General features: G+C 37.1%; 1 protein-coding gene across 1 annotated transcript in view; it reads left to right on the forward strand.

Moving 5' to 3' along the window:
• The window catches only part of usp43a (ubiquitin specific peptidase 43a), an 87,365-nt gene that overhangs the window by 13,400 nt on the left and 46,630 nt on the right, over positions 1-27,335 (forward strand). The window contains exon 4 of the mRNA XM_028452057.1: positions 26,559-26,662. Within this exon, the coding sequence (XP_028307858.1) occupies positions 26,559-26,662 (104 nt within the window). The remainder of the gene's footprint in view (positions 1-26,558; positions 26,663-27,335) is intronic.

Below are 27,335 nucleotides of genomic sequence, written 5' to 3' on the forward strand. Positions count from 1 at the left end.
ACATCAGTAACCATACTATACACCCTGTTTCTTATTTAATGCAAACTGAGATACACTCTGGCTTGTAAAGGGCCAGAGTGTATCCCATGATAAGCAGCTTACAGAATGGATAGATGGATTTATTGGTTTATCTGGATTTTCTTTATCCAGAATAGTAGATAAATCGAGCGAATGGGTGTCCCTCTGTAGAGCATTTAAAAGGTTCACAACCTGTGAATCGGAATCCAAATTTGGGGTGTCGCCTTGATGTCTGGGATTTCGTTCTGCAGCCTTATTGTACAATTTATTTATCATAAATAGATACATTTGGTTTTTAAGTTGTCTTAAAAAGTGCAGTGTTTTTCAGTATTTACTTTTTAATAAGGTATTATTTTTGTTTACGTATTTGTATTCTTGATTTGATATTTCTTTTCATTTCCACTAAAGGGATACTCAAACCAAATGACAGACTGCTCAACTGAGTCTGTTACGGCATGGTTATGTAAACTTTACTCGTAGGAATAAGAAGTGATTTAAATTAGAAGCTCTATGTATATGCAATAAAAAATCATTTGGAGGTTGACATGTTTGCCAAACTGTGACATAGTGATTACTCAAGGAAGTGCTCCATTCATGTAACTCTAACTGGTTGTATGGTGTTAAAGGCATTGAATTGTTCTGATTGTAGTCTAGACTAATTGTTTTCCTTGTGCAGCTGGAAGGCCATGTGTAGATCTGTAGTATCTGATGGTGGCATCCGAATGTGACGGTTTTCAATACCTGATTTATTTGTTCTCTGGTAGGTGAAATATTGAAGTCCATCCACCAAAACCTTCCTGGTCTTCTTATGTAATCTTTCAATGTAAGGAACTGAATGATGTGCAACTAAGTACAAAAAAGTGCAATTTTACCATAACCTTTATGGGATTTGAAACACAAATGGGCAGATTCACTAAGATCTGAACTAAAAGGTGGTCCCTAAATCCTTTGGTTGCGCTGTTTCTTCACCTGCTGTGGGGACTTCACTAACATTGCGGCACTAATATGTGCTCTGACGCTCCTTGCCATCAACGCGACACAAGAGTTTGACGGTCAAAACATGGAGAGAAAGACACAGGAGCTCCCTGGAGCTGTGCATCTGGAGCAACATCCATGGAGCTCTGTGCACCGCAGCGGACACACACCGGACTTCACACACGCTGCCTGAGGCGTTCAGCTGTTTTTCTCCCTCACATCCACTTTATTTAGCATTTTCTCATTCAGTGCCTATTATTATTTTCTTGCACTTGAAAAGTTAACTGGAGCCTTTTTTCATCTCCGCTGTGTTTTGTGTCAACATTTACTGCAGCGATGATCTCTGTGTGTGTGTGTGTTTGCACCTGCCTGTGGGTCGTACTATTTTTGGCGCAGAAAACAGTCACCGCAAACAGTTCCAGATTTGATGAATTGCATTGCGTCAACTGCACTAATTTTTTTTGTGTTTCCCCATCTCATTTTTTTGCACCCCTTGTGATATCTGCCTGCTTTACATATTCATCATGGGTGCATTGTGACGCGCATGACACACACAGTCGTGATTATCTGGGGTTTGTACCCCTTATTAGCGTATGGAGGGACGTTTGCACACGTTTTAACACCCCTAAACCTTTAGTGAATCAGCCCCAAAGAGTAGTCCTGATATGAAATCTCCAAAAGGGCAATGCCCACATAAAAAGGTATATTACTTGTAATTGATTGCTAAGTGTTAATATACACAAATTAGTAACAAAGGTTTTACAGCTTTGGACCTTTTATCTAATGTGCATGTGATTTAAGGTTGAATTCAACTGATAAAACCATGTTGATAGTCAACGATCAATCCAATAATCAGTAATGTTGACCTTCTATGGATCATGTATATGCATTTGCACTGTTCACACAGATGGTCCAAAACCAAACCTATTTCATTACACACCTGTTTCTGTTACACCAGAAGCAGTGTAACCAGTCGAACAGCTTCACCAATGTCACATTGCATAATGCTTGACTGTAAACCAAAAGGCAGTTTAGTAATTTTAATCCTGTCTCCAACGAGACCTCGCTAAACCTGGTGAGTTTCTTTTCCCGCCTCTCTGGCTCCCGTCAGCAGCATTCCTTGCCAACTAACACAAAGCAATAGAGAAGAACATGTCCCTTTGCATATTAGTGTTAGAAATAACTATTGTTGTATTTATCAACTCTATAGTAGATTTTTTTTTTTTTTTCAAAAAGCAGCGCATAAAATCGTAAAAGGTTTAGATTAGAGTAATCTCTGCTGGTTTTGACTGTGCCACATGTTGTCAGAACGTGTCTTTCAGTATGTTGCAAAAAGGACATTTTTCCATGGTACATTGTGTGAAGACAAACAATATGTGGAGTTAAATTATGAATTCCCTCTGGCTTTAAGATTTGAAGTGCAGCATAAAAAGTAATCTGTTTTACATTTTAGACCGTAATCTCAGTGTAAGATTGTCATTTCAACAGCAATGCCAAAGAATTATGCATTTAGTGAATGTTGACAGCTCTCAGAATCTCTTCCCTTAGGAGGGTTGACTACGGAGATGAAGAGAGAAAACTCTCAAGGCCCTTGAGCCACGTCTACCAAATAGGCTTTGAAATTGGGTCACTGACTCTGGTACGGCAAGCAAGCCCTTTATCAACATGGACTTCAATAGTTAGTTTGATAACCCACAATTAGATTTGGCTCACTTACGCTGTAGCATTGTGCAAATATCAGTCAATGGTAGGATCAATGGAGAGGAGGTGGGGGGACAGCACGAGGTTGAAGCATTTTTTTTTTAATATACTGTATATCTGCTCGGCCTGTTGTAATTGTCAGTCATTGAAGAATATTACATGCACACTTAGTTTTAGTCAGAAACTTAATGTTTTCACAAACATATTTCATTATTATGGGCTTAAGGTTCAATATACCAAAACTAATGTAAAACAATGGAAATTCTAAACCACCATTGAGTTGAATGAGATAAGATAATTTTTTGCCAGTAGTTGTGAATTTTTGATTCCTTTGCTCCCCAAGGAAACCATTTGCCAATTTTACATACAGTTAATCAGTTCACTGATACATTCCCCACAGGACCTTTTATGACCACCATTAAAACATTGTTGTTACTGTTCAGTGAAGTAGTGTATTTCTTTAGTTTGACCATAGATTATATATTATCATCGTCACCCACAAAACAGTGTCATTTTTTGGCTATTTTGAGATTTTATGTTTCACTCCTGTATTTTTACATTTTCATTTTATATATATATTACTTATTTTATTGCAAGACAAACAATACAAGTAGAAATTTTACAACAATATATTTTCTAATTTTATGTAAAGCCAAGTGATTGTGAACTTCCTGAAGCATGTGACCCACAATAGTCACTTTTGCCTACGTCCGTGGTGGGATTTAGGAATATTTTATTACTGACATAGTCAATTACCTAGTGACTTAAGCATTTTTCTCACCCTAGTAGTTTGTTGACCTTTTCCTAAGCAAATGGTTTTTGCCTGAGTCATGTATGAAAAATGGCCAAGTCCAAGTCAGAACTCAATATTTTTGCCTACATCATATTTGACCATTGTGTTATCGTAATAAATCATCAGGTCAGTATTTCAAGCTTTCATTGACAAGTATTTAGTAAGTTAATCAGTATTTAATAAATACATTGTTGCATTTTTCTGTTTCTATTTTCTATTACTATATGCCGTATACATCCTTTGCTGATTCTTCATTCATTACCTGACCCACTTGTTCCTGTTCAGGGTCATGGGGGTCCCCTATGACCAGCTCTCAAATGGTGCTAGGCGTGGGCTACACCCGGGACAGGGCGCCAGTACATCACATGGCAAATACAAACAGAGAGGCAGACAACCACTCGCACTCCCATTCACTTCTACGGACAGTCTGAAGTCTCCATTTAAACCTGACATAAATGTTTTTGGATGGTGGGAGTATCCAGATAAAACCCATGCAGGCACAGGGAGAACCTGCAAAGGGAAGGGAAACTTTAATTTTCCACATGACAGCACAAACAAAGAATGTTTACATAAGCCAAGTCTTTTATCAATGATTGAATAGGAAGCTGAAAAGAAGTACAAAACGTGTCCTTCCTAATTAAAAAGAAACAAACATGTGTGCAGTAGTAGTTACATGAGTTGTCAAAGTAATCCATTACTTCTTGCTGTTGATGAGACAAACCAAAGCATTCCAGATGGTACATGTACAACATGGTCCACATGCTTAGTTTTGATGCCTCATTTTTTTCTTCTTGATGACAGGTGGCCATCAAAGTTTAAGTCAATTCAATTTAACTTTATTTACATCGTGCAGATTACAACAAAAGTCACCTCGAAGCACTATCACAATATAACATTTGTAAGAAAAAGAGAAGAAACAACTCCCTTTGAACAGGAAGAAATCTCCAGCAGAACCAGGCTCAGAGGTGGCAGCCATCTTCTTTGACTGGTTGGGGTTAGTGGACAGAAGGAGGAACAGAACTGGATAGAGTGTCACAGATTAGTTGAGCCGTGAACCACAGATCAGGAACTGCCAGCCAGCTTCAAGACACCTGAAACAGGAAAGAGAGAGAAAGGCGGGGAGAAGGCACAGACTGCAGAAAAACATGATACGCTATTAGCAGGTCTGCCTGCATGGAAACTCCTGGTGCTGGACTATGTGTGAGTGGAATGAGAATGAGTATGGAGGGGACATCAGTGTAAATGGTGTGTGAGCAGTGTGATGGGTATACCACGAGGGTCAGAAGTGGGGGGGTTGGCTACAGCCCGGCACAACTGTGTCTGACTGGACATCATCCCATTGCAGCCCATTAGAGCTATATGTAGATGGTGGATTGTGTTTGAATGTAATGTTGGTATTCCACTATATAATCGTAGTTTTTAGTTCCTATTTTTAAGTTTAGGGCTTTGTTACTAGTGGTTAGGTTAACGTTATTATACGCTTTAGGTATAGGTTTTGAGTTTAGCCTTAAAGGTGGAGAGAGTAGCAGCTTCCTGTACTAAGACTGGAAGCTGGTTCTAAAGGTGAGGAGCCTGGAAGCTGATCTCTCTGCCTCCTGTTCTTTTTCTAGACACGTTTGGAACTTCCAGTAGACCAGCAAATGGAGTGTTCTGCCTGGACGATAGGGCACTAACAGGTCTCTAAGATATACAGGAGCTTGATCATATAGAGCTTTGCATGCTAACAGGAGGATATTAAACTCTATTCTAGGTTTTACAGGAAGCCAATGAAGGTAAGCCAATACTGGAGAAATATCCTCTCTCCTGCTTCTACCTGTTAGTATTCTATCTGCAGCATTCTGAATTAACTGGAGACTTATATCCTGATAGTAAAGAGTTACAATAATCCAGCCTAGATGTAACAAATGCATTGATTAGTTTTTCAGCATCGCTCTGGGCCAAGATATTCCTGATTTTAGAGATATTACTAAGGTGGAAGAAGGCTGTCCTTGAGATTTCCTTAATATGAGAGTTAAAGGATAAGTCAGTGTCAAAGATAACGCCTAAGTTTTTTACTGTGGTACTGGGTGACAGAGTAATGTCAGTTATATTTTCTGCCTCCCATATTCTTTCACATGCAAGTACTGCTCTCTGAAAGGTAGAGTAACTAAGTGTCATTCAAACAATCCCAGGCCAATAATATTCTTGTGTCCAATGAAAATCCTGCTGGCATTCTTCCATCCATCCATCCATCTATCTTCAAACCTGCTAATTCCCGTTTATCAGGGTCGCGGGGCTGTTGGCATTCTTCTCATGGGAAATTTTACCTTTCTCCCATTGCTACTCTCAATCTATCACAGATCACATCAAAGGAGTGTAACCCTTAGTCCAGCCATCCCACACTCGACCAGCAGCCAGATTTTAACTACAAGTGACATTTTCAAGATGCCACAAATTCCTCTTTGGGAAGAAAGCAGTGTGAGGCAGAAGAGGAGCTTTAGTGACTGGTTTTCTGTTTGATGTGTTCTTCAAAGAGTGTCACTGTGTGCAGAAACACACACAACACAAAGAGCTTGATATGAAAAACAACAACACATTTTATGTGCTGTCCTGATGTTGGGTATGTTCTCATTTATATGACTTAAGGTAAATGTAGTAGTGATGTTTCAGACAGTAAAGCTGTCCAGATAGCATGGATGGTTTAGTCTCAACTGCTACCGCTCTAGTAGGATTACTATACTGGGACAGGCTGTTACTTTATTTCCTGTCTTAATAGTGTCTTTTCTCAATTAACATTTTAATAAACCCTTATCCTCACAGTTGATGTAATCTTTGGGGATTTTTGTTTTTTTTTGGTGTTTTTTTTGTTGCTCTGAGATTAATCTGTGATTATGAGGCTGCTTGTTTAGAAACTTATAAATAGGGACATTCCTTCAATCTTTAACCTGAGTGAAGTTGCGTCATATATTATTATAAATAATTGTATTACTTCCACCAAGTAGGTAATATTTTGTTTGTATGGCCTTAAACTTTTTAACCAAAGATAGACCTTATGTCTGTATGGAAGATTCCACAAAATTTTGGAGGGGATCCAAATCAATACACTGATTTTGGGTCAGTTTGAAAACTCTCATCATTGGAGGAAATTTAAAGATCCTTATCTCGGTTTTTTATTCAATGATCGTTACAAAATCTGACTCAGTTATGTCAGGTTGGTTCCTCAATAACTACACTGAATTTCATTTGGATCTGAACCGAATTGCACATTTCAATGCAATTTTTCTGAAAAATGGGTGTACCATACATTTGGACCTACTGTATCATTCTTCATGGGGATATACATTTCTTCCAAACCTTTACAGTGTGAATGATCATCATACCGTGATCAGGATCAATGAAACAGACAACTGTGATAACCTGGCAATGACAATATTTGGCACTTGACGGTGGTTTTCGGTCTCTGAGAGCAAGGTAAAGGTTCTACTCAAGGTTCAGAAAATGACCAAAAGCAATGCTGTTGAAAAGGTCCTGCTTGCAGTTCCTGTATTTTGACTCGGTTTGGCTACGATTGGTCAAGACAACTCCTACACAGGTATCACAGGTAGACAGAAATAGCTTTAAAATGATTGGGAGTTGTTTTATCGGCTAAATACATACAATATACGTTGGCTCCTACTATCTTTGTGAAGCATATTTCAGCAAGCGTTGGATTGTTCACCCACTAATAGCTAACATGAGCTGGGTTTAGGAGTAGCCAGAGGCTTGTGTCCCATCAGGGGCTTTCGCTCCGGGTCTGCAGCTGGATGATAATAATAATGCATTGGATTTTATATAGCACTTTATCATAGACACTCAAAGCGCTTTACAGAATGAAGGCATTATTCTTTCACTCCACACTTAGTGGTGGTAAGCTACTATTGTAGCTACAGCTACCCTGGGGCAGACTGACCGACGCGAGGCTGCCATAGTGCGCCATTGGTCTCTCCGACCACCACCAACACTCATACACTACATTCATACAAGGCAATGTGGGTGAAGTGCCTTGCCCAAGGACACAATGACAGATATCACTGGAGCGACTGTCACCCACCTACCTACTATCCTGCTGCTGGCTTTTTAACACTCAGTGCTTGTTTTTTATTTGTATTTATTTTTATTTTTGCTTCAGTGGGTTTTGAAGACGAGCTCTTTACTTAATTCCATAAAATATGTTTGGCTCAGTGGAACATATGGGGCAACACTGGTTCAATTCCTGTCGAAAGCTTTGGCTTTCTTCTGTGCATGTTTTCCCCATTGGATTAAAGGTTTTCCCCTGGTTCCCATGATGTCCATCTGTGAGATTGTATGTACCTGTGTGTTAGCTCTACCACAGGCTGGTGACCACCTCATGGTATATCTTTTATTTCAAGATATTCTGCTTTCTATCAAATTTGCTTGATTGACTGGTTTGTTCTGGCTCGCACATGTTGAGAAACTGATCAGAACTAGCATGGATTTTAGATTGATCATCAAAAAACTGTTTGCTATTGAGTTGGAGCATTAAAAATTGTGGACCATTATTCCACCTGTGAGCAGAAAAGCAAATATCTTCAATCTATCATCACACAATCAAACAGCTTTAACTTGGCGGAATGGAATTTGTGTGGGTGATTTCCATCATATTAAAAGATAACACCGCCCTCGCTGTGCTTTAACAGAAATCTGTATTTAATATTAAAAAAGAAGAGAGACAGTGGCTTGGTGTTTAAAACCAACTAGTAGAATGCACATAATTCTTGCATGGTGTTTTTTTGTGTGTAATGAACTTACCTCCAAGGAGCAATCAGAACATAAGATAAGGGATCACAAATGAGAAGCTCCCTCCCCACCCGTCCTTCAGAGGAGAGCTGTGACTGAAACGCCATGCTGATGGTGGCTATGAAAAATGAAATATGCTCGCTAAAGCATTGATAGAAAGATACACCCAAGGTCCTCAGGCAGCAGAAATATTAGCCTCCCGATTGACTTGGACTCAGGAGATACTGCTACTAGGTCACCTTCTGTCCTCTGCTCTGCCCCACAGGTGCCCTTTCAGGGTGTGTATTCATGTGTAGACAGTGGGTAAAAGCCTTTTCAGATTGAGCTTTTAAAAACCTTTCCTGTATGTATTTACAGGAATGGCCAGGACACAAACATCTCCTGGGCTTTCATATTTCAGTGTTTTTCACTGAATCGGAGTTTTTCCTTCCAAGCTGTCAGTCCTACTCAAGTATAATTTTTACTTAAACTACAATATATTTCTTCATGTTTTATCCATCCATCAATCCACTTAACTACCATTAACAACATATCCCAAGTTTTCATCACTGTGTTGCTTTCAGCATAATGGACACTGCAAGCAAACTCTAGCCAATCGTTTTGTCTGAAAGGCTTTTAAAGTTTCATACTACTGTAACATGTTGAAGATTTCATGTAACACATCACTATCTTGTTTTGCTAATAATGATAGCGGTTGTATAGAGACCAAACTAATCAAGGTAGACTGAGAACTAGGGCTGGGAGATATATCGAGATTCAAGATATATCAAGTTTGGTAACGCTTTAGTTTAGGGAACACCTATTAACCATTATTTAGTTGCTTATTAGCATTAGTAACACATTGGCTTTTAATTAGTCATCATTCAGTACTTATTAAATCCTTATTAAGTATACTTATTAATGCCTTATTCTTAATAATGCCTTATTATACACTTAATGGCAGTCTCGCAGTCCAAACAGGGTTCGGGTTAGGGTTAGCGTTAGCCCTAACCCTATTTTCATTTTCAAATCATAATTCATATACAACAACTTCCTTACTTATTAATAATAATTCTGAGGTTATGGAGGGAAAACTCTTAGTTAATGGCTTACTGGTTGTGTAATAAGGCCATGCAGAATAACGTACTTAATAATGACTAATTAAGAGTCAATATGTTACTATTTTGCATGCGAATAAGCAACTAATTATTGGTTAATAGGTGTTCCCTAAACTAAAGTGTTACCTCAAGTTTTCTGTTTGGGAGATATAGAAAATTACAATATTGCTTACATCGATATATGTACTTTTTTCATAGCTTATTTTGTATCAAAAACTCTTTTTAGGAGTGGCATCTTTTGGTACTTCTCAGAAATCCAACTAACGGTGCTTTTCACGCTTTTCCAAGTGCGTCCTAACCCAGACCTTCCCCTCAACAAGCTACACTACAAAATTCACTCACACGTGCTGTCCCTTAGAGGAGAAAAAGACAAAATTGACACATATTGTGCAGCTGTTTGTTAATAAATGTGTATGTGTGGCATTTTGCGTCAGCAAATTTACCCAGAATTGTCTTTTGGGTAAAACTTCATTTAAATTAAAATTATCGAGATTTATATCATACATCACCATTCTGAGAAAAAACATTGGGTCATGAGTTTTTTAAACATTTAAACACAATAATTTTGAGATATTATATAGATACGAATTAGCAGAAGATTTATGTGCACAATAATAATAGAATACTAATGATAGTAATATTTAAATTATTATTATGAGCATTATAAGCAATAATTTTTATTTTGTTTCAGAAATGCAGGTTAAGTTTTGCTTTTTAAAGATATTTAGAAAGGAAATACAAATGTTCCAATGCCAAAGCTGGCAATGCAGAATTATGGTACATTTCTATTTTTTTTTTAGGTAATAGTCAGAGTTCTCGCTGATCCTTACAAAGTCTTAAAAGACATTACATTTATAAATATAACAATAAGACCTTAATTGTCATTAAAATGTCTGAAAACAATGTTTCAAAAGACTTACATTTTAACACACAAGTATGAAATCATGATTGTAATTTGTCTCACATTTCAAAATAATAGTTGTTGCAACTTTTAACAACTTGGGGAAATGTAAATTTAACGAAAATTGCCTGTCCTACAAAGATTTTTCTTTATGGCTTTTTTTTAATGGTTTTGTTTTTTTTACTATTTTTGTTGTTTCATAGATTTCTGGCTATTTTTGTCATCGTCTTGTGTATTTTGAGTGATTTTAGTCAGTGTTTTTTGTGCATTTTACTGTCATTTTGTGTATTTTTGGGTGTTTACTTTGGGGGCTGCCAGTTGCACATCTGCACTATGGAAAAAATTGACTCTAACCCTATGTTATTGATGCAGGATTTTTTTCTCTAATTGTGTTTGCTGTGAAGTTGGTATTAAGTTTAATTTCAAATGGCCTTAAAAAGTCTTGAATTGAATCTGACTGAAGCTGTAGGAACCCTGAGTTCTCAGTTACAAATAATATGTGATGGAATGGTTGAAAATGTGCAGACTTTTGAGTTCTTTGTTCCATGAGCTGTGTGTGGACACAGTTCTGTTCCATCCATTCATGAGTCATGTGTATACATCTGTGTAATCAGTGCTGAGAACTGGTCCCACTGGTGTTGGCAGAAACTCCAAGTATGTGGACACACGTTTTGTTTGCTTTGTTCAAGTAAACAAAGTCTCACCTGAAAGATCATTTTACATTGCCATTGCCACCTCCACCACACCCACTTTCATAGGCTTTTCTTCCTAATATGGTCAATATGGTCAACTTCCTGGCCTTTTACCTCTTAGTCATTTGTCTAAACTAACATATATTAATATGTTACTCAGATGCCAATCATTTATTTTCATAGTTTATCCTTCATAGCTTAAAAACTTTTACATTATGTTTTTTAAACTAAATATACAATCTACTTATTCCACGTGGATGGATTATTATGGTCTCAAAATGAAAATATTTACTGCTATTAATCTTTGTCGCTATAATTAGGGTTGTGCGTGTGCGTGTGCGCACATGACCATGAGTGTTGCCTTATGGTTTTACTGGGGCTTAAGAGTATACAGTATGTGCCATGGTGGCAGATTTTTTGAATGGATAAGAGGCTTATAAAACACAAACAGACACTCCAGCTCAAACCAGTGTCGTTATTTATAGTGCACACAATGTGTAGGACTAAAAGTTAGGGAAAAAATAATTAAGCAATAAAGATAGAAGTTTTGAAACAGACGATTGATTTCTAAAAGTAAATTTATTCATGGTTCACACACAAAGGTTTGCAAAGTTGTTAACACTGGAATCAGAACTGAAGCTACAGTTTTTCTAAGGTGCCTTTAAGTTGCTTTTACGACAAATGTGTGGTAGTTCATCTCCCTATACCGATATTTACTCCATGGACCTTTGATTGGTCCTAAACTCCAACAGCAGACTTCATCCTCGCCAAAAATAGTCAAATAGCATCTGGACCTCATTTTCTATAAACTGGTCCATCCTTTTGTTGGTAGAATCCTCATTCTGCATAGTGATAAACTATATTTGCATAAATGTAATTTTCACTCAGCCCCGTAAGCCCCTCCCCCCAAAGTCCCCAGTTTTACCAAAAATATGACTGGCACCCAATTATTGACGATCGTAAGCCCTGATAAACAGAATTGCTAGTGGTCAACCAGAGGTGGAAATGCACCTTTTGCTTGTCCTTCATTCAAACCTCAATCCTCGTTGAACATGAATGCTGTGCACTCTTATTGAGTAGTGTATATTGTCACTAAACATTGTAGGGCCACCCACCTTTCTGCCTAATGGTCTGGTATTTTATTAGCTGATGTCTCTCTCTCTCTCTCTCTCTCTCTCTCTCTCTCTCTCTCTCTCTCTCTCTCTCTCTCTCTCTGTCTTTACATTTTTTTATTTATTTTTTTCAATATATGGAAGTGTCCCAATGTCTATATCAGACATTTTATCCAATTCGGCCCACGGGAAGATTTATTCCAAAGTAAAAATTGCAGAAAATGACTGATCTCTGTGACTCATTGTAAGTTACTTAAAAGCAATATTAATATGTAATGCAATAATGAGGAAGTGGGGACATTTATAATAAAAAAATAAATAAAAAAATGTCTCTAACTCAGGCCATCTGACTTCAAACAGGATTGTATAGAAGCTCATTCCCACCAGTAAAAAACAAAAAACAAAAAAAACAACTAGTAAAAATAAAATAAATAAGTTATAATTATAAGATACTAAGTTATAATTATGAGATACCTACCAGTACCTACTATCTCATATTTATGACTTTTTGTTTGTTTTTTACTGCCGGGAATGGGCTTCTATACCTAGGATTGTATAGCATCAGAACAAATATAAGTTTGACACCCTTGTCTACATCTTTATAGTAGGATTGTGCATCATCATTAAGCTTGTTCTAAGTCCGTCTTACACAACACACAACCATAATACACACAAAATACATGATATATTTAAGTTGTGTCTTCATGAATTTAATCAAAGCGATGAATAGCCTACCATTCATGTGTTTTTGTCTTGGAAAAAGATATCAATGATAATCATTGCATCATCACACTAAAATAATGCAGTTCTTTGAGGTGTGTCTGAATTCTGCCTTTCTTTTTTCATAGAGTGGCCATTTTAAGTGATGAACAACTCTGTGGATTGCAGCTCCACTGATTACAACAATAAAAGCCAAAACTGTGAAATGTTTGTTTGTTGCCAGTTTCAAACAGCTGCATCGACTAAAAAAGTTTTTGTCAACTACATCGTAACAAAATGTATATAAAAATATTATATATATATATATATATATATATATATTTTTTTTTCTTCTTTTTTTTTTCGTCGACTTACAAAAACGAAACTCTAAGTTTGCCACATGGGACGAAAACCAATCAGAACTTGTGAACATAATGCGTTGATCACCTCTAATCTGTCTGCGCGTATTAACAAACACTAATACCGTTCCATATCACCTCGATCAATGCTAGATCTGTAACAGATTTAGTTGGCTGAAATCTTAATGTCATTTATTTGACTGAAACTAGAATATCACTAAAATTGTCCTGATGACTTGAACTAAGTTGCATTTTAGTAAAAAGACTATGATTAAAACTGAATATAACAATGTGTGGTCAAAATGAACACGACCACAAACAGGCTTAACACCAGCGCTTCAACAGGTGGTGACGATCAATGCTCTGAGCAATAAATGGTAAATCAATGCAATGCAGCGTTAGCATTTGATCGTTAGTGATAGTTGATACAGCTGAGTTAATTGCTTTGATGTAATGTAATGCAGTGGCGGGTGGAGTAAACCACAACGGTACTCAACTAAAAGTACTGTTTATAATATAATTACTCAAGTAGACGTAAAAGTACTCATAAAAATAAATACTTGAGTAAGAGTAAAAAAGTACTCAAGTACGTGAGTAACTTCAGACGCTATAGGAGATTCATTACTTCCAAAACAAACTATCACTCCCTGAATGAGAGGCTTGGATACATTCATTAGAAAAATAAAATAAAAATAAATGTAGCCTGTATAAAAAAATAATAGTGTGTATATCAGTGGTTTCCAACCTTTTTCGGTTCGTGACCCACAGAGACTCTTTTTCTCTAAAATTAGTTTTTTGATCATAAATGTTAAATACAGTGTAGACAATATGCGCCGGCTCAGTTATTTTTCATACAGCATTTTATTTTAACTCTATTTATTATATTAGAGAAATTAGTGAATTAGAACACAGTGGTTTGAGATTGTGTGTGGTGTTTTAATTTGAAAAATAATATTTAAGCTCTTTATGCTTTTTGGCTCTACCTGCACTGTATGTCTATTTCTGTGACATTATGTATTGTTTTTTTTTTTTAATTGTACAGAATCAATAAAAAAAAAAGAAAAATATATATAATTTAATCAGTAATTTATTTTATTGTTTTATTACTAGACGTTTCAGACGACCCCAAGGTTGAAAAACCCTGGTGTGTATTACCAGACCTACGTACTACATATTTTATCTCACAAATACTGGCCACCACTAATGTAATGTAAACACAAGATGGATTTCAAGCTGTCACCTGAATTGATGGGAACGGCCCACAGCTGCATCGTGATGCACCAATTAAAAGACCAGTTCAGCCACTTGGTTTGGAAGCTAATGAATTCCTAATGTGCCTCATGAATTTGCAGATAAATCCATTTATTGTGCAATTGAACACAACACCAAGGGTTACAGAGACCAGGAGACACTGCTGAGCTTTTGCTGCCAAATTAGATTTGACAGTCAGAGCTGTGCCAGTGTTTCCTGACTGACGCTGATGATTTTTCTGCTCAGCCTTTGTTTTGGCCCGAGTAGCGTCTCCATAGTAACAGACAGAGAGTGGCGAGTCGGGCTGCGCTCGGCACTGAATGAAATGAAGTGGGTGCATGTAGTGCATTGAACGAGATAGCAGGAGCCTAAAATCAGAGAAAAACACAGTGGAACAGTTTGTGTATGTGGACCACACAGAGGATAAATATATTCCAGTATGTACATGGTGAATGTTGTGCTAGAATTAAACATTTACTATGATTTTAATGACTTGTGTGCTGATGGTGGATAATGGGTTACGATAGCAGGAAGTAAGTAAAAAAGTGCATGGGGTGGGGGGGCACTGTGGTTTTCTCTTTTATCTTTCAGATTGCCTTGTTACTATAAGCCAGCTTTGAATGGGTTGAATTAGCAGTTACTTAGTCGCTGTCCAAGCTGAAAGAATAAGGGCGAGTCAGCTGGTTTAATGCACGGGCAGCATTTCTTTCATTCTTCCCATTCTTTCCTCCTTTTCAGTCAGTTTCGGTTCATCTCCCATTGTTCCATGTCCCCTCATCTCTGCCATTATTTCTTCTAAACTTTAAACTGCCATATTGAGGTGTTTTGAATACAGTTAGTGAAAATTGAAATTATAGTCTTCTGCACGCTTGCATGCTTCAATAATCTAAATCAGTGTTTCTCAAAGGGTGGTCCGTGATGGCACTACAAGGGGTTCTTGAAACAGAGAGAGAGTGGAAAATTAGCAAATGAAAGCATTAAAAATATGGAGTTTAGTAATGTTTATATTTAGTTAAAAATGATAATCATAATAATGATGATGGATAATATGACCTTTATTAAAACATGAACTGAAAATACAAGGCAGGAAAAAAATCAATTAATGATCCATTTATTTAAAAAATTAAAGATTATTTAAAATGTGTCTTATCACTCATTCTCATTATTCATATAGTGGGAGGAGCTTAAGTAGAGTTGTCAATTATGGCCAAATGAGTGTGTTTGAAGGTTGGATGTACAAACAGGTGTACATACTCTGTACTCTGTAGTGTTATAAAGGGGTATATTTGCGGGTGCAAAGTAAAATAGCACGTGCTATTTCCCGGGTTTCATTTTATGAGACGTGCAAGATAAATGTGTTTGTTTTTTTTTTTTGGTTTTTTTTAAATGGAAATGGAAAAGGCGATATAATTTTTTTTTTTTAAATATTTAATTTTATTGTATTTTGTTTTTTAGAACAAAGTCAGGCAGAAATTGCAATATGATAGAACGATCTTTTACATGCATGTTTTAGGACAATATCAAGCATCATTTTAAAAGCAATTTTTCCACTTAAAGACAGAAATGTCAAATCTTGCTACGAAATCTCACAATATGCTGAACTTCACCTAAAATGGAAATACAGTAGCTATACGACAGGGACTAAACCCTCACTTATATCACGCGTTTTCAGGATATTTAGAAATAAAAATAAATTCATCAATTAACTGTATTAAGAATGTTTGGCAAGATATCGAGAAGTTTAATAAGCTGTAGTGACATCTAATAAGGGAAAGCCAATGTAATGCAAATTAAATGGAAATGGATAAACTAACAGAGAAATGGGTAAACTCTGAAACAGAATTGTGGAAATTTATAAATAAAGTTTAAAAAAAAAAAAAGAAGAATTGTGGAAATTTTAAAACAGAAAATCATAGTTTGCTATTTCCTTGCTACACTCTGTTTGGCATTTCAGATGTTTGCCTAGAATGTATAGTATTGGATCAGAATTTCATTTTATTTTGACTTAAACTTGTGTAGAACCATAATTCTTACATTTTATAAAATAATACTTTAAATTCCCGTTGCTTTATCACAGCTACTGCTCTATGTAAGTTATACATAAATACACAATTTTAAATGATCATTACTTAAATAACATACTCAGCTCTAAATATTACACAATACTACTTGAATTAACCTTTTATGATTAAATTTAGGATTTATTTCATACATTTATAATCCAATTTTGCATCTATTGACTTATATCTTGTTCACCTTTTATCTCTTTTTTGTAACGTTTTGTACGGTGTGCATGTACGAGTATACATGCGTGCTGCTGAAAACAGTGACTGATAAATTCCCACTATATCCAGAGCCGCAAAATTAGACAATTTTGACCAGTTGCTAAATTGTGGATAGACCATTATTTGATAAAAAAAAATTAAGATTGAGCCATTTTGAACTAGAAAAAAAATATCTCTAGCTAATACTGTATTATGAAAAGTGTGCACAGACAAAAGGAAGTTATTGTTGTGTCATGTAATGTGTTATCACTACACCGCTGTAAAGTCACATTTGTTTAACCAACTGTAATTGCTCTTATTCTTAGAAAATCAAAAACCGTAGTGATATTTTTGAGTTTGAAACTGCATAAATGAATACCTGCACCCCACAATCTTTTCACACTTCCATAATGTGTGCATTTGTGATTTATTTTCATTGCTACAGTTGTCTGATTCTGTTTGTTCCTTTTTCTGAAAACATAATGTATTGATACATAGATACATTTATGAACTTTAAAACTATGAAAATAACCTCCATTCTTTCATAAAAAAACACAAAAATAGGGATTCATTGTTGAGATTAGAAACGTATTGATCCAGTTAGATTGATTGAATGGTGAACAAGCCAATCACAGCCAGCCATTTGACAAAGCTGCCATTCCGAGAAGGTAAACAAAGAGTTAACAGCGATGAGTAAAGTGACAAAAAATGAGATGTAGACCACAGATGTTAAGACCCGAAAGCTCCTAACCATGCACGGAGGGTTCCACTCCAAATCCAGCACTCTGAGACTGTACGCTAGCCGGAAGGAAGGAGGACGAGGACTAGTGAGTGTGAGAGACACTATCCAGGATGAAACATCCAAGATCCATAAGTACATCAAGGACAAGGCTCCAACAGATGACGTGCTCAGTGAATGTCTCAGACAATGGGGAACAGAAGATGAGGTGCTGGAGGTTCCGTCATGGGAGGACAAGCCCCTACACGGGATGTACCACCGAAACATAACTGAAGTGGCGGATATCAAGAAATCCTACCAATGGCTAGACAGAGCCGGACTAAAGGACAGTACAGAGGCACTCATCATGGCTGCACAGGAGCAGGCCTTGAGCACCAGATCAATAGAGGCCCAGATCTACCACACCAGACAAGACCCCAGGTGTAGACTGTGCAAAGCGGCCAATGAGACAATCCAGCACATAACTGCAGGGTGTAAGATGCTGGCAGAGAAAGCTTACATGGAGCGCCATAACCAAGTGGCTGGTATAGTGTACAGGAACATCTGTGCAGAGTATGGGCTGGAAAACCCAAGGTCAAAGTGGGAAACGCCTCCAAAGGTGGTAGAGAATGACCAAGCCAAGATCCTGTGGGACTTCCAGATACAGATGGACAGAATGGTAGCGACTTCAACATCAGGAAAAAGGAACACGAGAAACTAGAGAAATACCAGGGGCTCAGAGAAGAGTTGGAGAAAACCTGGAGGGTGAAGGCATCAGTGGTGCCCGTGGTCATTGGGGCACTCGGGGCAGTGACCCCCAAACTGGAGTAGTGGCTCCAGCAGATCCCAGGAAATACATCAGACATCTCGGTCCAGTGCAGTTCTAGGAACAGCAAAGATACTGCGCAGAACCCTCAAGCTCCCAGGCCTCTGGTAGAGGACCCGAGCTTGGAGGAAAAAAGAGACCGCCCGCGGAGGGTGAGGAAGAGATTTTTTTTTTTTTTACACAATTTACCACAAATTGGAATTTATTCTGTATAAAATAAAAGGTTAGTCAAAATGTAAATAACACCAATGGAGTCAATATAAAAGGCTCTACGTATAGCTACATTTATGAACTGAGAAAATAACTTCCATTCAATGCTGTTTATGTGCGGTGCATTACATTTAATCTGATTTGTCGGTACATTTGATTGTTGTCTGGTTGTTTCATTTTTTGTAGTTTCACAATGTCCGTTGATCATTTTAAAACAAATAATTATAATACAATTGGACGTAGAAATGTAACAAATGAAATGACTTTACTTCTTTTAACACAAACTTAAGTACAAATAAAATTGCTGATTTAGAAATATACTCAAAAAAGTACAAGTACCCGTAAAAGCAGTAACTTGAGTAATCTGTTACTTTTACCTGTGAGTGTTGCTAAACAGGATTGTGGACTCCACCTTTAACTACTCAACAACAGCTACGTCAGGAGCTTCTGATCAAAGTCATGATTCAGGAACATGAATACCATTCTCACTTTACACCAGACTACTTCTATCCCATTGTTGCTTTTCAGAGTTTTGTTTACTCACTACCACTGACTTCTTCACACACACACACGCACACACACACGCACACACTCTTAAGTCCAATGAACAGACACAATAAGGTGCTGACACACTTTATCTCATTGTGATGTCATGATAAAGAACAAGAACACTTGTTCTTGGTATGACAGTGCATGTCCACGGACTGAGGTTTATCTATGGTTTCACAATGCAACAATTGTTGTGTGTCCATGAACACTATAAATATCAGCCTGTGTGTTTTTACGTGTACATTGTTCAGTTTCTTAGCCATGGTTCTTTTATGCTGAAGGCAGCATTGTTCTAATGAGTCCTTGTGTGCTTCCTGACCCTGTAACGTGGTGGAGCCAATCTCTGCTGATGGTTGTGATGTACAGTATACCCATTTGACCTCAGAGTATGAGCTAACACTGAGGGATTGACTAACAAATAAACTAAGGCAAACATTGTTCTTTTTAAAATAGATCTTTGTTTTTTTGTTTTGTTTTGTTTTGTTCTTTTTGTTTTTTGTTTTTTAACTCGTTGGACAAATCACTGATTGGCAATATAATATGCGTAATCTTTTCATCCACCTTATCAAACAGCTTAACAAATTCAATGAGTGAAAAGGTTTGTAATTGTTCAAGCTGAAGCTTTTTTTAGGATAATCAACCCAAATAAAGACACCTCAACTCAAAGATTGTTATATGTAAAGTTTTAAGTAGGAATGAGAAGCAGCATATGCAATAAATAAAGAAAGAAAGAAAAAAGCAAATAAACCCATGCTTTTACAGGTCAACATGCTTAACAAACTGGAATGTAGTGATTAACCATGGAAGTGCTCTAAATGACGTATGGCAGTGCTTACATCTGTAGTAAGATGGCATTCCAATGAGCGCCAACCGTCAAGTCTGACTTCTTGTTTTGCGGTAAGTGCGACGTTAAATTCTGTCCACTATTTTGTTCTTAGTTTTGTTTAGGTATAACATCATAATGTCCAAACTGAATGAAACTGAACTAGGCACTAAAACGATGGGTTGAAATATTATTTTGCAATAGTTATGACATCAAAAACACAAGGTGTGCATATAATATGTTGAGAACATGATACGTGAGCAATGATTGGCTGAAATCTTGAGGATGACCATGTCCACATATTCAGGTATATTCCGTATATTAGAAGGCAAAAAGTTGATATAAATCACTTCAAAAACATGTCTACAAGTTATGTAATAATGTTACAAATTATTCAGTTTCAGAGGGTTTTTTTTATTCAGCTTTAGACTCATTTTCTAAAATCATTCACATGATTGGTTGCATCTCGCTTTAAGATAGTTCTTGCTGTACCAAGTCAATGCTTTATTATAATCCCAACATGCTGTGAAGCCGGAGCTGATCTGTAAATCTTAAAATTTAATTACATAGCCTGGAGCATTTAGATGTCGTTTCTATTTTTTTTTTACCTTTGAGCAACAGTAGGCTTATGAATGTAGCCTAGATCTGATAGCATCCGGATGTTCTTTTGCACTATTCCCTGTGTGACAACCAACAACTCAGTGATTCACAGTGTATTAGTATTCATTTGTTATTGCTGTGATCATTTTAACATCTATTTTAAAGTCACATCAAGAAATATTCTGGTGCTAAATAAAGAAGCACAAATCCAAAGTGATGCTTCTCTCTGTCACTCATTTCTGTTCCTGCTAGATACCATTTACATTTTAAATCACAACAGTATTCTGCATCTTTCAGGTCTAAAATAACTTCTGTGTTCTGACTAACGGATACACAACAATATTCATGCCAATGCTTAATACGTGACTAAAGTGTTGTACACAGTATTAATTCATGTTCTTAGCCCTTATTAAGTTTACTTCACAACTGAGAACCACCACAAAGTGGCTTGGCCTTCATAGATAGGCAGGTTGAAACTCCAGTCACCTAATTGCTCTTTTGGGTAAACAGGATGCGCACTGAAGAACATTGGTAAACAAAGGTAATGATGTAGCAACTAGCTTAAAATCCAAGCAAGATGAAGAGATCCACTGACTACTTTGGCCAGGAAACACAAATACAGCTGCCATATAAAAATGACTGACCAGGGAATGATGTTGCTTGTCTTTTGTATACGGTCAATAGTCTGCTATTGGTCCAAGTCATCCCACTATGAGCTCGATTCATCCCACTTGAAACCAATGCTGCGTATGTAGGAAAAATCTACTTGGTAATTGGAACAATTCCCTAATTTCTAGGTTCCCGAAGTGCGGTACGGGTACCCCCAGGGGCAAACAAATTGGGATTCATTGTTGAGAACTTTATTGGTCCAGTTAGATTGATTGAATGGTGATAAAGCCAATCACAGCCAGCCATTCGACAAAGCCGTCATTCCGAGATGGTAAACAAAGAGTAAACAGCGATGAGTAAAGTATAAGTAAAGTGACAAAAAATGAGTAACAGGTGGCAAAAAATGGTTAATAAGTGGCATATACGTAGCAAGAAAAGAGTGAAAAGTGACTAAAATGGTCCAAAAGCAGTCAAGAGTGGCAAAAAAATGGACAAAAGGTCAAACAACGGCAAACAATAGTGAAAAATGGCAAAAATGTGGAACAAAAAAGAGGCAAAATTTGATAAAAGTGTCAAAAGGAACTTGCAAAAATGGACAAAAATTAGGAAAAAAGGATTTTTATTGACAAAATAAAGGTAAAATCTGAAAAAAAAACAAAAAAGTGTCAAATATTTTTGAAAAGGGGCAAAAATAGGGCAAAGGAAGTTGCAAAATGACGAAAGAAAAAATTTAAAAGGGGGTTAAAATGATTCCCCCTTTTAAGGTTTTCTGGGGGAATAACAATTAAAATTAAAAGATAAACATATACATTGTATATGACATTACATTATTAGCGGTATGTTTTTTTTTTTTTTTAAGTGTACAGGAGTAGGGGTACTTGGCTTCAGGTTAAATGTCTGAAGGGGTACAGGACTGTGAAAAGTTTGGGGACCACTGACCGAATTGATAGATTGGAAAACCATCTAATCTAAAGATACTAGTGGAAAAGTATCAGTATTAACAGAAAAAAGTCCTACAAAAAAGCTACAAGCTAAAGATGTGCCCAATACCTTATTGTAGTCATATGCAGCATATAACTTAATAGTGTAATTACTATTGCTTAGAATATTTTTCTCTATTTTGCATTTATTTGACCACCACACATCCAAGGCCATTCATCCTGTTGGGCTTCTTTTTTTTTGACACACATACACAGATAGATTCAGGGCAACCATTGCCTAATGTATTTTTAACCCTTCAGGCATCCTGGTCATAGTAAATCTTCTGTTGACCAGGCTAGGCTGATATTAGGTGGGAATGTGTTGCCTGTTGTCTATTTTGGTTGTCAGCTTGTTTCCTAATATAAAGAAAACCTGAGTGGATGTATTTTTGTGCCGTAAAAGGTCAAAGGTTTCAGTGGTCATACACCGTTTCATTTATTAGAAAGAAAACTGTGGTCATATGAAAAAAAAGTCTTTGTTCACACATGTTGATTGGAGGGAATGAGGTCAACGTTGCCATGGTGATGTTTTGTAACCTATTATGTCTCTGAGGGACTAATGATTGTTCACCATTGTTCTTCCGTGCTGGATGAGGGAAACAAAGTCAGCTGAACGCATAAGAATGTTCTTTGTACAGCACAGTCAGTGTTTACCTTGAATGTATTTGCTTCATCATCCATTACGGTCATCACAGAGAGGCCATTACCATATGGGTTAGACCAGTAGTTCCCAAACTGTTCACAGTCCCATAACCCTTCAGACGTTTAACCTGAAGCTATCATCACCAAAACCCCCTCAATCTCCCTCTTCACCACCAGCTCCACTGGCTTCCCATACAATTCCGCATCCACATTAAGATCCTTCTGTTAACTTTTGAGGCCATACACCACATTGCTCCCCCTTACCTGACTGATCTCATCCACGTCCACACTCTATCTCGCTCCCTCAAATCCTCTACTCCCCCAGCCCGCCTTACCACCATGGGGAGCAGAGCTTTCAGCCGCTCTGCTCTGGAACTCATGACCCCTGGATCTCAGAAACGTGGACTCATTCTCACAATTCAAAGTCGGATTCAAAACCCACTTATTTAAAGCAGCATTTCCCACCTGACCACATCACTGATGACCCTGTGACATCACTGATGACCCTGTGACATCACTGATGACCCTGTGACATCACTGATGACCCTGTGACATCACTGACGACCCTGTGACGTGCCGTGACCACTAGGGCTGGGTAGGCACGTTGCAAATCGAGACCACCAATGACAATTTCATATGTTTCTGCTGTCAAGTGTTAATTCAATTCAAATCAATTTTATTTGTATAAAGCAATTTCCAACAAAGTCATCTCAATGCGCTTATCAAAATATAAAATTCATAATAAGAAAGAAAAAACCCAATAAGATAAACATGAACAAGCATTTAGCCATCTAACAAAATCAACATCATAAACACCATTAAAGAAACATAAACAATTATTTAATATAGCCTCCATATTCTCCAACAAGATATATCTCATGACACGACAGCACATCTGTTGTTTGTGTTGGAAACACAGAAACACGGAGAAAATGACAAAAACAACATAGAACATCCTCAGTGAGGAGCATCCACAAAGTCAATCCTTCCTTTTGTACCATTCACTGTGAAAAGTATGAAACATGTTCTGACTTTGCCTTTGCTGAAGGTCTGGTATCTCAGGTGTTGGTCTCCATCTTTCAAAAGCTGTCATTTTTCCTCAAAACAAAGTTTCTCTATCATCTCTAGCGCTGTCACCCGCCCACTAGTTAAAGAACGTAGCAGCAGCAGTCACGTGTCATCTATTCACTAATGTGCTGTGAACTTACGTATAGCATTTAGCATAGTGCAGTTACGTGCAAAGGCAGCTCTCTACGCTGCCTTTACGCGTAAATTGATGTCACATTGGGGACCTGACTGCGCATGCGCAAACACGTAAACTCACGCAATGAGAATGGAGGCAGAAGAGCGACGTGCCTTTGGGAGGGGGCGTGGCCTCCCTCTGCCTTACAGCGGAGCGAAAAAAAGAAAAAAAGACTGTGCAGCTGTTCCAGGTAACAGCGCTGTTTAGTAATTTGGGCAATGAAAGCACAAAATGCGGACACTTTCAAACTTATAGGTACTGTAGGCTATTGGAAATGGAAAAATAAATAATTTATAATTTAAAAAAAATAAAAAATTATAATTAAATAATCAAAATATCAATTCACCCTTGGGTAGGCACTGCCTACCTTGCCTACCCTGACGGCACGTCACTGCTGACGACCCTGTGACATCACAGCCGCCAGGTATCGCAGTGGTTGTGAGCGGCTCCGTCTAATTCCTGCACTGTTATAAATAGCAAATATCTGTACTTTCTACTCCTTACATTTTAGAAATAAGCTTGTTACTTTTAAGACCTTCCGGGATGACGTCACAACGTAAAAAGACGCAAGCCGACAATCGCAAAGCTGGAGGAGAAGCTAGTGCTAGTGAACCTGCTCTGGGTTTTATTGAGCATTTGCTATTTATTTTTTATTGACTCATTTTTTTTTACAAATTGTATCCATAAGTGCTACATTCTCCAGGTGTTCAAAGGTAACAGATTAAACTTGTGTCCATGTATCAGTATTCTACAACTTTAAAAAAAAAATGGAATTTGCTGGTTTAAAAACTGTCTTTTTATTGAAGGGACATTTATTTAACTTTTTTACTTAAGTACATTTAGTAGCATGTACTTATTTACTTTTACTCAAGTAAGGGAGCAACTTAAATACTTTTACTTTTACCAGAGTCATTTTTTTTATTCAAGTATCTATACTTTTACTTCAGTACTGAAGTCTAGTACTTTTTCCGTCGCTGCCTCCTGGTTTGATTCTCTCTTTACCACAGCTGACAAGCTGAGCATTAGGGCAGACGTCACCTGATCTGCCTGTTAATCACTCACTTCTTAGTGCTCTCAAATCTAGACAAAGAGAAACTTAAACTGCTCCACATGAGGCATAACCTCTCCCCTGACCTGGGATAGGCAATCCACCATTGTCCAACACAGGAGTCTTAAATGGGTTATCTCCAGGTTTATCCTTAGAAATGGGTGAGGAGCTGGAACCACTGCACCTATTCAAAGGAGTTAGGGGTGAATAAACCATTGCATTCAAGCAATCAAGAGATTGTATCTTTTGGCTTGTTTAGTAAGGATTTTTTCAGAAAAGCTTATGGAATTGGGTGAGGAGAGGGCCATCTGCTGCCCCTGCAGCCCTCTTCTCAATAAGCTGACAAAAAGTATATCTAATAGAATAGAATATCTAAAATACACTGTTCACTTTCAAATGCTGTACAAGTAAAACCCTTTGGACATTCTGTTGATTTCCCCCCCCACAGCTTGAACATTGCCTCTGCTAAACTGAATGGTAATCTCAGGTACTAATATTCAATGTCATTTAAACTAGTCCTTTCTACATTTACAGTCATTATTTACATTTGGTTTGAAAAATTATCTAATTGCGATTTTTTTTTTTCCTCAATATTGCGATTTAATTTGCGATTATTTTCTCAAGGGCCTGTTGTCATGTATTTTTCAATGAACACAAGCAATAAATCAATCTGTTTTTCAATCAACAATTTCTGATTCATTTAAACTTTAAATAAATATGAAATATACATTTTAAAGCACACAAATCTGTGGCTTTACCTCACATCACTAACATCACTAACATATCTAACTAACTTCATGTTTCTTCAAACATGTAAACAATGTAAACTGCACTTCTGAAACACTCTGAACTTAACAGGACAGTACAAGACAGGACACGAAAAATTAAATAAATTGCAGCCTTTGTGATTATAAAATCGTGTTTTATGATATTGCGATAATATTGCAAATGCAATTAATCGTTCAGCCGTAGTTTAGACTGTTTCAGACATGTAAGCATCTCTTTGTATGTGTATTTATTAGCTGTATAATTTCTTACCTTAATCGTTTAATGACTTCATAAACAATGCATTTTCATCATTGAGTTTGTTTTCGCCACTTTTACTTTTTGTTAACTCCCGATACTGTCGCGTAACTAGTGTGAGAAGTCGAGTAGTTGAAACAAACTTCTTCCCAAGGCATCCCAGTTTTTCTTTTATGCTTTTGATTCATAATTTACAAAGGATACACTGCATTGAAGATGTGAAAGGGTGTGTGGAGCAGCTCGTCTCTCAGATTGAATGCTTCAGTGATTTAATTCAGTTGGAAAAAAAAACAACTTTTTGCCAAAGTTAAATAGTCATTATTTCCAAAGAATGGGTGCAGACGAGGGTTATCCTCCTTGGGAGGTAGGTGAGACCTACATAAAAAAAAAATGTTTCATGCAATTACAAATACACAAGACTATAAATAAAGTTGTACAAAAATGAATATTAAGTACACAACCCCGGCTAAAGAAAACGACTAGGTTGAAATGTTAATGTCAAAACTGTGCGTAATGGCCCTCAGCAGCCAGTCGTCGTGTAGCGCCAGTGTTGCTTGTGTTTGTCTTCCTTCTCTAACAGTATATGCAGGTTCACGTTTGCAGAAAAGATCTACTTCCTGTCTGACTGTGTTTGTCTTTCTGTTAACAGGGGTCCGGCTCGTTGGAAAACAGCAGCAGTCCTGGTGAAGCACGCATCCAGCAACCTCGCGGTCGACACAGTTTTGTGCAGGAACACTTCCAAGCTCAATACAGGTAACAAGGAGAAGGAGAACAGACATAAACAGCAGCTCAGTGAAGTGTTCCACTCCTCAGACAGATGAATAATCCACTTTGAGTTGTGAGAAATGTCAGAGCTTGAGATTTTTAAGACTTAGTTGTCAAAGTCAAAACTAGAATTAGGACAAGTACCACATGTGGTATGCTATCACTAAACAGTGGTAAAAATTAGCTTTTCAGCACAGGAAAGAATTGTTCCCAGCCAAATTAAACTTTTTGAAAACAATATCCTGAAAAGATTAATCTGGATTTAATTCAGTATAACAATATTTCAGCCTTACAGTATGATTGTTTTTCTTGCCGTTTTCCTTCTCTTTCTCTGTAGAAGCTAATGTTATCGTAATATCAGCTAACATCCTTAGCTAATATCAATGTCATTGGTCTGATTTTGTCGTTGCATTTTGAGGCCAACTATATTATTGGCTATGACATGAACAGTGCTTCAGGGTGAATTTAAGTGAAACATTTTGAGAAGGAATATGGTGAAGTTCGTTTTACTTCATCCTACAACCTTTTCCAACAGAATCTGGTTTTGAAAGGATGAGCGGTAGTAGAAAAATGTTGTAATGGCTATTTTCAATTGCTTATTTTTTGTTAATATGTGTATATGTATACATATACATATGTATGTTTTTTTGTTTGTTTGTCC

This window comes from Gouania willdenowi, chromosome 1, assembly GCF_900634775.1.
Source record: "Gouania willdenowi chromosome 1, fGouWil2.1, whole genome shotgun sequence".
NCBI lineage: Eukaryota > Metazoa > Chordata > Actinopteri > Blenniiformes > Gobiesocidae > Gouania > Gouania willdenowi.